The sequence below is a fragment of the Chiloscyllium plagiosum genome, unplaced genomic scaffold (assembly GCF_037043375.1).
Source record: "Chiloscyllium plagiosum isolate Xiang-an unplaced genomic scaffold, Cpla_swu_hap1 HiC_scaffold_5, whole genome shotgun sequence".
Classification (NCBI taxonomy): domain Eukaryota; kingdom Metazoa; phylum Chordata; class Chondrichthyes; order Orectolobiformes; family Hemiscylliidae; genus Chiloscyllium; species Chiloscyllium plagiosum.
The window spans coordinates 53,484,086-53,499,089 of record NW_028270143.1 but is presented as its reverse complement, the minus strand read 5'-3'; the positions used below and the strand labels follow the sequence as shown (position 1 = coordinate 53,499,089).

General features: G+C 40.2%; 1 protein-coding gene across 2 annotated transcripts in view; it reads right to left on the bottom strand.

Moving 5' to 3' along the window:
- erp44 (endoplasmic reticulum protein 44) overlaps positions 1-15,004 on the bottom strand; it is a 99,758-nt gene that overhangs the window by 38,698 nt on the left and 46,056 nt on the right. For both annotated transcript variants that reach the window (XM_043690040.2, XM_043690041.2), the window contains one exon: positions 8,318-8,433. In XM_043690040.2, the coding sequence (XP_043545975.1) occupies positions 8,318-8,433 (116 nt within the window). The remainder of the gene's footprint in view (positions 1-8,317; positions 8,434-15,004) is intronic.

Sequence of the window (15,004 nt, the reverse complement as noted above, 5' to 3'; positions counted from 1 at the left end):
CATGCCGACCAGGTATCCCAAATTTAACTGGACCCATTCGCCTGCATTTGGTCCATATCCTTATAAACCTTTCCTATTCATGTAGCTGCCCAAATGTCTGACTTCTAAATGTTGTAATTGTACCCACCTCTACTACTTCCTTTGGCAGCTCATTCCATACATGCACCATACTCTGTGAAAAGGTTGCTCCTTACATCCATTTTAAATGTTCTCATTTTCACCTTTAACCTACCCCCTCTAGTTTAGGATCCCTACAGTGTGGAAACAGGCCCTTTGGCCCAGCAAGTCCACACCGACCCTCTGAAGAGCAACCTACCCAGACCCATTCCCCTACATTTACCTGACTAATGCACCTAACACTATGGTCCAATTTAGCATGGCCAATTCACCTAACTGCACATCTTTATACTGTGGGAGGAAACCAGAGCACCTGGAGCAAACCTACGCAGATTAGGGAGAATGTGCAAACTCCACACAGACGGTTGCCGGAGGCGGGAATTGAACCCAGGTCTCTGGCACTGAGGCGCAACAGTGCTAACCACTGAGCTACCGTACCACCCCATAAATGCAAGGTGTTGCATTTTGGTAAGGCAAACCAGGGCAGGACTTAGATAATTAATGGTAGGGTCTTGGGGAGTGTTGTTTAACAGAGGGACCTAGAGGTGCAGGTTCATTGTTCCTTGAAAACAATGTTGCATGTAGACAGGGTGGTAAAGGAGGAGTTTGGCACACTTGCCTTCATTAGTCAGAGCATTGAGTATGAGAGTTGGGACACAATGTTGCAGCTTTGCAAGACATTGCTGAGGCCAGTTTTGGAATACTGTGTACAATTCTAGTCTCCCTGCTATAGAAAGAATGTTGTTAAACTAGAAAGGGTGTAGAAAGGATTTTCAAGAATGCTGCCAAGACTGGAGGGTTTCAGTTATGAGGAGAGGCTGGATAGGCTGGGACATTTTTCCCTAGAGCGTAGGAGGTTGGCGGGTGACCTGTGGAGAGTTATAAAATTGTGAGGGACATTGTAGGGTGAATAGCAAAGGTCTTTTTCCAAGAGTAGGGATCCTAAACTAGAGGGGGTAGGTTAAAGGTGAAAATGAAAACATTTAAAATGGATGTAAGGAGCAACCTTTTCACAGAGTATGGTGCATGTATGGAATGAGCTGCCAGAGGAAGTAGTAGAGGTCATCTAATCATCTAATCTTCATCTGCCACTTCTCAGACTGTCTGATCAAGACCTCATTGTACTCTTAGATAACCTTCTTCACTGTCCATTATACCACTAATTTTGTCATGTACAAACTTGCTAACCATACCTCCTATATTCTCATCTAAATCATTCATGTAAATGACAAACAATAGTGAGCCCAGAACCAATCCTTGCAGCACATCACTGGTCACAGGCTTCCAGTCTGAACATCATCCCTCTACCACTACCCCTCTGTCTTTTACCATCAAGCTGATTTTGTAACCAGTTGGCTCTCTATCCTTGGATCCCATGTTCTAACCTAATGAACCAGTCAACTATGCATGACCTTGTAAAAGGTTTTGCTGAAGTCCATGTAGACAATGTCTACTACTCTGCCTTCAGGTATGTTCTTCATAACCTTTTCAAAAAGCTCAATCAAATTTGAGAGACACGAGCTCCAATGCATAAAGCCATGCTGACTATCCCTGATCAGTCCTTGTATTTCCAAATGCATGTAAATCGTACCTCTCAGAATCCCCTCCAACAACTCACCGACCATTGATGCCAGGCTCACTGGGCAGATCAGAAGGACTCAGAAAATTCAAAAGGACTGCTCACTGAATCCTGTGGATTGGTGCTTTTGAACTGCATTCACCAAATTTTTGTACATCCACACACAATTTTATTTTGTATGTCTGTTTCTATCTGCTTGTGTTAACGGGTTTTAAAAAGGGGTTGCGTTTTAGTTAGAGTTAGAAGCTCATAAATTCATATTTTTGTTGGCTTGTGGTTAGCACGGTTGCCTCACAGATTTAGGGATTCTGGTTCGATTCCAGCCTCGGGTGACTTGTCGGTGTGGACGTTCTTCCAGTGTCTGTGTTGCTTCCCATCGGGTGCTCCAGTTTCCTCCCACAGTCCAAAGATGTGCAGATTAGGTGGATTGGTCATGCTAAATTGACCATAGTATCCGGGGATGTGCAGGCTAGGTGGGTTAGCCATGGGGAATGCAGGGTTACAGGGATGAGTCTGGGTGGGATATTCTTTGGAGGGCTGGTGTGGACTTGATGGGCCAAATGGCTTGCCTCCACACTGAACAGATTCTATGGTTCTACATTATCTCCTTTTCCTTTCCTGTCCTTCCAAGTACCTCGAATATTCAGATCGCAATCATGGTCAATTTGCAAGCATATCTCTGCAATGGCTATTATTTCTATTTGCGCTATTGATTTATCAAATCAGTCACAAATGCTGCATACATTCAGATAAACAGATTTGAAGTCTGTTGCATTATTTTCTTTACTCTGACCTTATTTGTTGGGAGTGTTCATGTTTGTTTGCTTTCCCTTCTTTTCACACACTGGCATTATTACAGAGATCACTTTTCAATAATATTGCCTTGTCCTTTCTTCGTACTTTTCAAATCTCCTTTTGCATGAATTCTCTTTCCCCATCCAAATCATAAAAAACAATAAGTTGGGCAATTGCAAGGTCTACTCCACAGCTGTCTTCATTCGCAAAACTTCTTCATGTGTCGACTTGGTAATGTTCTATACCAGACCACAAACAAATCTGAGATATCCAATTTGAAGGGTGTGATAGTCTCCTAAAACAAAGTGTTCAGGTAAATTTCGTGCCCCCGATGCACTGCAGTGCCCAAAACTAGAATCATAGTCATAGAGTCATTGGCCTGGGATGGAAGATCCTCAAGCTGCAGATAATTTCCACAGATGTAATTATTGCAAATGAGACTGGTGTCTATCAATATCCATATGTTAAAGGTGCAATATGACATTAGCCCTGCCATCTTTATTGTATTTTATTGAACAATTAGGTTTCATGTTTAGAAAAAGAACTGTTATCATTAATTATTCCAAGTCATTTACTAGTTAAGTTATAAATATTACACAATAACTATATCTCCCAAGTAAACTACAGCCTGTGTTTAAAGGGATAAAATCTTCAACTCATCAATCACCCAGCTGTTTGCTCGATTAAAACCTTGAACACTCACCAGCTTTTCGGGGCTGAGAAAAGATAAAAAGCAACACCTCTACTGTTTCTACAACAAATGCTCTTCTACGCCAAACTCCACAGTTAGCACTTGCACACTGTTGCATTCAGGCCGAGTTACATTGTGTAATAGTGAAACCTATCTACAGTGGAACCTCGATTATCCGAAGGAGATCTCGAGGTCCCGATAGAAACATTACAACAAAAGACGTGTTTCCAACAGTGATCACGTCTTTTGTTTACAGCGATTAAACAGGCACCGTCTCCAAATGACTGACCTCCCGCCCTTTCTCTCTGGCCACACTTTCTCTGGAGTTCTACAGAGGAGTGTACCCTAACACCACCATCCACTTCGCCCGCCCCCCACCCCCACCCACTTCTCCAGATAATCTGACCAACATTGCCCTTTACAGGGCAGAGGTGGAACCTGTCAAAAAGTTCCAGTAAAATAAAACACGCGCGTGCGTGTGGTTTGGAGATTTACCCAACAAAAGCAGCAGCAGCAGCCGCCGTCTTATTGTTGGTGTCCAGTGCGGCTGCCCTGGAGAGGGGCGGGGGCAGTGCTGGACGGGGATGAGGGGACGGGGCAGAGGGGACGGAGCAGTGCTGGACAGGGTTGAGAGGGTGGGGGCATAAATGTTGGAGGGCAGGGGAGGTGTTGGACGGTTGGGAGGCAGGGGGAGGTGCAGGGGCCCCAGAGGAAAGACATTTAATCGATTAATGGAAGAATCACTTATCCGAACGAAATAGTGCCCGCCATCACATTCGGATAATCGAGGTTCTCCTGTATTTTTATAGAGTACTGACGACTTGCACCCAAACTGCAACTGCTAACTCTGCTTCCTGCTACAGTAATTATCACCTATTTGCTTTTAATCAATGGACAGAAACTTGATTGCACAATCCCCAGTGTAGCATTGTCAGGGATACCGTCTTTGAAATAAGGCATTCAATTTCCACCCTCTACTGAAAGATATTTGAAGAACTGTGTCCTGATTTGCATTCATTCCTGAAATAATTTACTAAAATAGCTTGTTTAGTCATTGTCTTGCATTTTGCAACTTCGCTGCCACATTTCTTTTGTAACAGTGACTATATGTTTTTAATTCATTCATGGGATGAAGAATTACCTGGCCTCAGCCAGGATTTATTACCCATCCCTAACTGTCCTGCAAGAAGTGGTGAGCTGTCTGTTTGAACTGATACAGTTCTTAAGGTCTAGCCATAAAACAGTGCAGTTTCAAGGAATATTTAGGATAATGACTCACTGAACAGTAAAGGAATTGTGATATAGTTCCAAGGCAAGATGGTGTGCAGCTTGTAATGGAATTCCAAATGGTAGTGTTCCCATACATCAGCCACCTTTGTTCTCGGTGACAGAGGTCACTGTTTTGGGAAGTACTGTTGAAATTTGAGTCAGTGAGATTGCATCTTGTAGGTGCTACACATTGCTATCACTGGGCATCAATCAACATAGAATGCGAAGCGAATACATTGTTTTTTGGGCCACTATTGTTAGGTTTCAGGTCAATTGTAATGCCTGGAATGATCACCACTTCTCTACACATATCACACAAAGTGATAAATGGCCCTAAGGCTATCACTTATGGTTCTGAACAGTGCTCAGTCTTACTTCAAACAAAAAAGATGTTTAAATGTGGACTAACAGGTGAAGTTAACTATTCCACATTCAGTTCACCCTAACAGGACACATCTCTCAAAGCAAAACAAAATGTTCTGTCTATCACACATATGAATAACGCATATGAATTGCAGTGCTGAAGACTTGGGAAATCAAAACAAACAGCTGTGCCTTCAGTTACTGACCATATCCAATGGGCTTACTTTTACAAAACTTGGCCAGAGGTCAAAAGATGATGTTATTTTGTAACTGTACAATTTTTGTTTGATATTTCTGAATGTGCAACAAACTATGCTGACAACCAGTTTAGAAGGATCAGCCAGGTTCAAAGTGTGGTACATATGTATGTACCAGAAGTTCATGATCATACACAGAGTTCTATACTTCACAGACAGAAAGAACATGTACATTTACTGCAACTGTTTCAACTCAACACAAGTAACCATTCACTGGTTCTTTTCTTGGGACCAGATCAGAGTCAACCTGCCTATTTAAAAAAATTTACACGAAGCCTGGCAGTTAACTATCAATCATAATTAACTGGTATATTCTCCATGGTAATGACTCTATACAAGACTCCATCTGCCAATCAATCAGTCAACGTTCTGTCACACAGAATAAATGTCGGTTTGCCCTTTCAATTGGTGTTCTTCCAAAGTATTGTAACGAGTATGAGTCAAAAGGGTTCAACTGAATGAGTCTTTTTTTTTCCCAACAATGAAGGGCTTTCGCCCGAAACGTTGATTTTCCTGCTCCTCGGATGCTGCCTGAACTGCTGTGCTTTTCCAGCACCACTAATCCAGAAGATGCAAGTCTGTATCACCAAACTACTTGTTATCAGGTAAGAGCTGGAAACAATTTCCCAGTTTCATCTGATAAACATATATAAGCATACATAGAAGATAGTTGTGTCCAGATGAACACACCTGATGTAGCTGTGGGTGACTGCTCAGTCTTTCAGGTCTCACACAGAAATGAGGTGGTTAATTTGCAATACAAATCAGCAAGTGAAAAACCTGTAAAGCTCCGTGCCATTTTCATGAGCCAATCTAATTTATGGTAAGCCTGTGTGCTGCCTATGCTGGATGCAGTGTGCTGTCAGCAATCCAAGGGAGGCACATAGCAGAGCAGTCAATACTTAAATACACACTATTCCAAAACTTGAAAAGAAAGGTACTTTATTCAATAGTGCATAACAGATAGCGAGAACAGCAGAATTACTTTAAACAAGGCCACTCAGCTTCTATAGTACAATGATAGAGGTGCTCATTGGTTACAGATCAACTGGAGGAAGGTCCAGAAGACTATAAGATATAGGAGTAGAAGGCGGCCATTCAGTCCATCAAGTTTGCTCTTCCATTCAAAGAGATCTGATAACTGTCAACTCCACTTTCCAGCCTTTTCCCCATAACTCCTGATTCCCTTACTGATTAAAAACCTCTCTCAACCCTAAATTTACTTAATAATTCAGCCTGAACAGCCCTCTGCAATAAAGAATTCCACAGATTCACAACACTCCAATAGAAGAAATTGCTTCTTGTCCGTTCCAACTGTTTAATCCCTTATTCTGAGATAATGCTCTTTTGCTCCTAGATTCTCCCACAAGAAGAAATAACCTTTTTGTATCCAATCTTTCAAGTCCTGCAAGAATCCTGTATATTTCAATAAGGTCGCTTCTCATTCTTCTACATTCTAACGACTACAGACTCAATCTATCCAACCTCTTCCAATAAGATCGTTCTCTAGATCTGCTATCAGCCAAGTGAATCTGCTCTGGTCTGCCTCCAATGCCAGTGCATCTTTCACTTAAAGAAGGAACCCAAAACTGTACACAGCATTCCAGCTGTGGTCTGACTAGTGCCTTTTAAACAGGCAGGTTGACTCTGATCTGGTCCCAAGAAAACTTTCATATTCCATTCCTCTCGAAATAAAGACCAATATTCCATTTGCCTTCCGTAATACCTAGAAACTTGTGAATCATGACAAGGACTCCCAAATTCCTGTGTATCATGGCTTTCTGCAGCAAGCATATGAGTTCTGATGTTACTTGGCTGGCATCCAATGTATATTAGCAATCAGCTGCATGTCCTCTGAGTTGCACATCATCCTGACTTAGAAATAAAGCAGCTGTTTCTTCAATGTTGCTGGGTCAAAATTCTGGAATCTCCTCCCTTAAAGCACAACTAAAGCGACATTTAGTACACTTGCCTTCATTGCTCAGACCATTGAGTATAGGAGTTGGGACGTTATGTTGAGGTTGTACAGGACATTGGTGAGGCCAATTTTGAAATACTGTGTACAGTATCCTGGTTGCCTTGCTATAGGAAGGATATTATTAAACTGGAGAGTATTCAGAACAGAATGTTGCTGTGACTGGAGGGTTTGAGTTAAGGATATGTTGGGGCCTTTTCCACTTGAGCTTAGGAGATTGGGGAGGTGACCTTATACAGGTTTATAAAATCATGAGGGTCATAGATAGTGTGAATAGCAAAGATCTTTTTTCGAGGGTGGGGGAGTTCAAATGTAGGGGGCATATTTTAAGGCAAGAGGAGATAGATTTAAAAAGGGACCCAAGGGGCAGCTTATTCACACAGGATGGCTCATATGTGGAATGATCTACCAAAGGAAGTGATAGATGCAGGTACAGTTACAATATTTAAAAAAGACACTTGGATAGGTATATTAATAAGAAAGATGTGAAGAGATAGGGGCCAAATGCAAGCAAGTGGGACTTGATTAGTTTTGGGAAACTGGGTCAGCACACACAAGTTGCTGTGTGACTCTATGACTATGATTCTATGCACTATAGGCCACATTCAGATCAGTCATGACGGCCTATTCCAACTCGTAATTTGTACGTGTTTTTAAGAAGGTTGAATTTGGTTGCAACAAGCCCAAGAAAGATATTTCTCAGAATGACCTGTAAGAACTTAAATTTCCAATGACTGTCTAAAAGAAGCATCAAAAATTTGATTCCTTATTCAAATGTTGTAGGAATTGTGGGGTCTTTTTCGTAACAGAAAAAAAGCAAAGCTTTGATTCAACTTCCGGATTTTAATCTTCAACTAATATATTGACCATTATGTTTCCCTGAAAAATATCAAGTATCAAGCCAACGTGAGCACACTATTTTGAAACAATATGATTTTTAGTCCTATTTTGATTTAAAAATATTCAAAGTGAAATTAAATTATATTTTGTACTTTGATCAGTATTCAAAATACTTGTGCTAAACTCACTAAAACAATTTAGCTATTCATCATTAATAATGCAACTTGGGGCCTAGGTAAAATTCCAGTTTAACAATAGTGCTAGACAGCAGAAAAGGCAACATTCAGATGACATTAACAGTGGGTAGCTGTTCAAAGGACAAAACACTCGAACAAACTGTATCAATATATTGTGCTGCTTTGTTTACTGCTACTTTAAACATTTTGCTGTTGACCCAACTTCAAAAGTTATCTGGAAACTTTGTTACTCACCATGTTGGTCACAATCAACCCTGGCAAAGACTACATGCTTAGAGTCTGGAAATTCTTCTTTCACAACCGAGGAAGCCTCTTCAAAGATGGGGTGTAACATTTGACTGAATCTACACCTAATAGAAAAGAAATTGAAGTAACTGCACCCAAGTCTAAACTGTGCAAGATTATATGCAATCATTTTCTCAATTGTTAAGCAGTTCTTTAACTTATTCTCTCATTTATTTCTTGCATTGTTTCTTGGTTGTATTTTATTGCACTGTTAGTCTTCCCTTTCCTCTTTGTCAATTGTTCAAAATCCCAATTTCATATAATTAATTATTGGTGCAAATATTACAATCTTGTGGAAACCATATCTGAATCAAGATGGTATGGCAGGGAGGCCATTTGGTCCATTGTGTCTGTATCAGCATTCCAACAAGCATTATGACTTGGTGCCATTCACCTACTATTTCCCTATAACTTTACATATTATTTAATATATAGGTATCCTTGGTATTTCCTACTGACCATCAGTTGTTAATATCATCAACATTTCCATCTCTTACAAGAAACACAAAGGTAGTAACAAAATAAGGGCAGGTGAGATGAACAACTCTTATGGCAGAGAAGCATTAAGATATATTACTGACCATTAAGAGACTTGATGTCTATAACTTCCTAAACCTGATTTACATTTGAATTTGGTTATGCTCAAAACAAAATCTCATAATAATTCAAAGCACAGATGTGTGCATGAAAAAACTGCAAATGAGTCAGCATCTGAGAGAAAAGAGACATTACTTGTCTAGGGTATACACTTCTTCTAAACCAAAACTTCAGATGGATTGGTACATTAGTACAATCAGAAACTAGGGCAAATATGGGAAAGAGAGATAAACTCATCAGTCATATATGAATGCCAATCTCAATCAAGTAATATTTTTATTTTGTCTATTATTTGATTAAAGTTACATTATTACACTCAATTGCATTCTATTTTACACATAGATTTATATTACTTTTCCTATTTTTGGTTGTGATGTGCTTGCCCAAATGTAAGTTTTATCATCTTGAATGAAAAGTACTGAAAATATTAACTCGTCTGTTTGTTCCATGAATGCTGATCGACTTTGTTAGGAAGGATATTGTTAAACTTGAGACAGTGCAGAAAAGATCTACAAGGATATTGATGGGGTTGGAGGGTTTGAGTTAGAGGGAAAGGCTCAATAGGCTGGAGTTTCTCTCCCTGGAGTGTCAGAGGGTGAGGGGTGTCCTTATAGGGGTTTATAAATCATGAGGGTCATGGATAGGGTGAATAGCCAAGCTCTTTTTCCTTGGGTGGGGTAATCCAAAGCTAGAGGGCATTGGTTTCAAGTGAGACAGAAAAGATTTAAAGCCATAGAGTCAGAGATTTACAGCATGGAAACAGACCCTTCGGTCCAACTCGTCCATGACAACCAGGTAACCTAACCGAATCCAGTCCCATTTGCCAGCACTTGACCCATATCCCTCTAACCTCTTCCTATTCATATACCCATCCAGATGCCTTTTAAAATGTTGTAATTGTACCAGCCTCCACTACTTCCTCTGGCAGCTCATTCCATACATCACCACCTTCTGCATGAAAAAGATGCTCCTTTGGTCTCTTTTTAATCTTCCCCTTCTCACCCTAAATCTATGCCCTCTAGTTCTGGACTCCCCCACCCCAGGGAAAAGGTCTTGTTGATTTGCCCTATCCATGTCCCTCATGATTCTATAAACCTCTGTAAAAATCACCCCTTAGCCTCTGACACTCCAAAGAAAACATTCCCCACCTAGTCAGCCTCTGCCTTTAGATCAAACCCTCCAACCCTGGCAACATCTTTGAAAAACAGGTCCTTTTTACATGGAGGATGGTGTGTATATTAATGAGCTGCCAAAGGAAGTGATGCAGGCTGGTACAATTACAACACTTAAACAGCAATCTGGATGGGTTTTGGATAGGAAGTGTTTAGAGGGATATGGGCCAAATGCCAAATGGAACTCAGATTGGGATGTCTGGCCAGAATGGAAGAGTTAGACTGAAGGATCTGTTTCTATGCTGCACAACTCAGACTTGCAGAGACCTGAAAATATCATGTTCTCTTCCTGGGCTTCCAGAATCCATGGTATTGTAGTGTTTTACTTATACAAGGATAGCCATGTCACTCAGCAATGATACACAACATAAATATTTGTATTTTCTGAGAATCAGACTGTGTGGTTTAGTTTCTTTACTTGATAAGGTTCTTGTCTAAAATGTTTGGATCAACATTTCAAATCTGATCCCAAACACAAATCTTTCCCCTCTCACTTTAAACCAATGCCCTCTACTTTTGGATTACCCCATCCTAGGAAAAAGACCTTAGCAATTCACTCTATCCATGACCTTCATGATTTATAAACCTTGTTAAAGGTTACCCCTCACCTATACATGAACAATAACTCTCACTTTGTCTGAGAACCTTTTTGAAAATGTTGGCGTTGTCTGTACTTCAAGCCAAATTTATATAATTAATTTCAACATCTGCAATGCAAAACTCACTTTGCAGATGGTATAAAGCAAATGGACTTACATCTACTTAAAGATATATATTCCAGAAATGTAGAAATTTGATTTATAAGTGGACATTGCTAAGGTCACCTGCTCCTCATTAAATTCCTTTTTGACTACAGATAAGACACAAATGTAGTTCCCAAATAAAACTGAAAGGTGACCTATTTATTCCTAATGTTTTTCAATACAATCTCAAATAAAAACATGTTTAAGCAGATATATTATAACTAATGCAATAATTTAAGGTTGAAAGAATTGTCCATAAAGGTACTAGGAATTCTGCTTCACAGGTTACTGATCAAAAAAGGTACTTTTAAGAGCGTTATTTTTCAGGCAATCTTTTACCCGTTGGGGGGTTGGCAGTTCCCCTCCCAGCTGTTCAAATTTGCCCCGGTCTTATACCCAGAACATTGGATTGTGTCACTGGCTTTTAAGATGGTCAATATACTCAATTCAAACTTGATCAGAAATTGGTGTTTTTTTGGGGGAATAATTTAAACTGAATGGCCCCTTTAGAATCTGTTTTTTGTTTTTTCCAGGCATCCACCTACTCTACTTTCTGGAGCACATGTTACATTGTGTTCTAGTGAGAACACCTGGATATAGTTCACCCATATCTTCATAACACCTCCACCCACTTAAGAAAAAATGAACCATTATAATGAAAACATGGCTTCTTTTTTTTCTCTACTTTTAAAACACATTACCCTAACATACAGATAACATTAACATAAATTTACCTTAACTTCTAATCTTTTATGAAGATAAGATTTGTATTTATTTAAACTCAGTTAAATCCACTATAAGGCATCTGTGATTACATTCTTCCGACCTGCAACACGTATGATTTTTAAAATTTAAAGCCTGTAACATAAGACTCCAATGAAATAGTCTCATATTCTTATTTTTAAAACGTTCTAAGAATGAAAGCGGATTGTGGTCACTGTGCACAACCATTTCAGACACATTGCTCGTGACATACACATTAAAATGTTGTAAGGCCGGTACCAAACTCAATAGTCCCTTTTCGATTGTGGAGTATTTCCTCTTGTATCTGTTGATCTTCTTTGAAAAGGAACCAACTGGCATTTCATCCTCATCTTCCTGTAGGAGTATAGCTCCAACTCCTATGTGACTAGCATCAATGGCGACTGTAAAAGGTTTTGAGAAGTTTGGTATAGCTAAAACTGGTTTGGTGGTTAATATTGATTTCAAATGGTCGAATGCCTCCTGTCATGGTTCTGTCTACCAAAACCTTGTGTTTTTCTTCAGCAAATCAGTTAACGGTGCCACTACACCACTGAAGTTTGGAAACTTCTGATAGAATCCGCGAAGTCCTAAGAATCAAAGCACCTCTTTCTTCAAGGTTGGTCGTGGAAATTCCTCGGTGGCCTTAGTCTTTGCATTCCGTGGGGTCAACTTTCTATGACGTATGTTATGTCCCAAGAACGTCACCTCTGCTTTCGCTAATTCTGTCTTTTTAAGTGTATCACCAGTTTTGCTTCTCGTAGTCGTTCAAAGAGCTCTGCCAACTGTACCATGTGATCTTTCCAGGACGTAGTAAATATCACTATATCATCCAAATAGACTGCAGTTTGTTAACCCAGCCACAACTAAGTTCATGAGTCTTTGGAATGTGGCAGGCATGTTCTTCATTCTAAAGGGCATCACTTTAAACTGATAAAGCTCCAACTCTGATAAAGGTTCCTGCCAGTAACCACGAATTAAGTCCAACTTGGTGATGTAACTGGCTTGTCCGACTTTCTCAATACAGTCATTCAATCTAGGAATTGAATAGGAGTCAAATTTTGTAACAGCGTTGACCTTCTGATAATCCACGCAGAATTGTTGAGTACCGCCCGGTTTGGGAACTAGGATGCTCTGGCTTGGTTCGATGAGGTTCTCATCGAACGTGGCCTCCACCTCCATTTGGGCCTATCTGGCTTTGAAAGGATTAAGCTGATAGTGGTGTTGTTTTATCCTACGTCTACTTCATGTACAAAAACATTAGTCCTCCCATTTGTTTCTTAGATATGTCCTTTTACCGCAGTAACAAATCTTTCAACTGCATTCTATGCTCCTGAGACAGATAGCTCACTAAACTATCCCACACCTCAAGGACTACTTTTTGTAATCTATTTTGAGGCACATCAAAATCCACATCATCTGGATTTGATTCCTCACCTATTTCTCCGGTTCTTTCTCTCTAGAATAATACTGTTTCAACATGTTCATACGACATACTCAATACCTTTTTTTTTCCCCTATCTGACATCTTTACTCAATAGTTCATCTGATTCAACTTTTTCTCAATTTGATAGGGACCACTAAACCTGGCTTTGAAGGGATCTCCTATCACTGGTAACAGTACTAACACGTCAGAGTCTCAGAGCTTTTATCTGCCACGTGCTTCATTCTATACTGTGCCCTCTTTAGGTGCTGTTTAGCTAACTCACCAACTTGGTTTAATCTCTCCCTCACCTCTGATAAATAATCTAAGCGTGAGACCTCAGACTTTGGTCCTGTCAATTTTTCTTTAATTAATTTCAAAGGGCCTCTCACTTCATGACCAAATATTAACGCAAATGGTAGTAAACTGAGTAGATTTGCTTAGGGCATCTCTAATGGCAAACAATATACATAGGATACCTTTATTCCAATCATTCAGCTAATCCTGACAGTATGCTCTCAACATGGTCTTTAAAGTTTGATGCCATCTTTCAAAAGCTCCCTGGGATTCAGGATGATACACACTGGATTTAAAGTGCTGTATACCTAACCTATCCATAACCTTTTTAAATGGCCTAGCAGTAAAATTTGACCCTTGGTCCGACTGAATCTCTCAGGGCAGTCCATACCGTGTGATGAGAGCTACTAACTCCTCTACTACCCTTTTTGCTTTGATACACTGTAATGGAAATGCCTCCAGAAATCTGGCAGACACATCCATGATGGTCAACAAGTACTGGTTCCCACTTTTAGTTCTCGGGAGGGGACCTACACAATCAATTATAATCAGCGTGAAAGTTTCTTCAAATGCAGGAATTGGCAACAAAGATGTTGGTTTTATTACCGCTCGTGGCTTACCTACCATTTGGCATGTATGACATGTATGGCAAAAATTAACCACATCTTTGTGCATTCCAGGCCAATAAAAAATAATTTTGTACCTTAGCCTGAGTCTTTCGTACCTCTAGGTGATCTCCTACAGGTAGTTCATGTGCTACCCGTAACACCTGTCTGTATGCTACTGGCACTACAATTTGGTGCATTCCATTTCTCCTCTGCACTAACCTGCCGCGGTCTCCATTTCTGCCTTAGGATTTCATCTTTCAGATAATAACCCTCCAGAATATTTTGGCTCCTTTTCAGAGTATACATCCACATACATATCTTTTAGTCTTGTCTTGCTGTTATAAGTCCCTTGGCCTTTTAAGACTAAACACTTCTGTCTGGCCCTCTGCCTGTTCAGGTTTTTCCTGCACCATTACGTCAAACAGAGTACCTGCTAACTGAACCTCAACTCCTTTATCTTTCTCTTTACTTTTCGCTTCATGCTGTGACTTATGATAGTGAGATTTGGTTACCATGCAGTCTGGGAAAATACCAGTTAAATATTTAATATAAAGAGTTAAATATTTCTGTTTTAACTCTTCAGTTTCTTGGTCTTCCTTGGGCTTCTCCACAACAGGGGGTGTCACTCCCACCTTGGATCCTGCCAAATCATTCCTAACAACAAACTGAATTCCTGGAATTGACCCTGTCAATCACTCCCACTGTAACTTCCCCAGTCTTAAGTTGGCACTCCAACCTGATCTTACATGGGAAAAGCGAAATTGCTGTCCATCTATCCCACAAATGACCACACTCTCAGGTAACAGATCAGAAAGAGTGCATATTTGCTCATCCCTTACCATCAGTGACTGGTTAGATGCTGTATCTCTCAAAATTATAACTTCTTGTCCTTCTCCCCTGTTCTTTGAATAAACTTTACCGAGGCGAATTCTTTGTAGAGATCAAGTACTAACTCTATATCCAACCCCTGCCGAGGCTGTGCATTCTCCTGTAGGTCCTCGGCTCTTCTTAGACAATAGGTGCAGGAGTAGGCCATTCTGCCCTTCGAGTCTGCA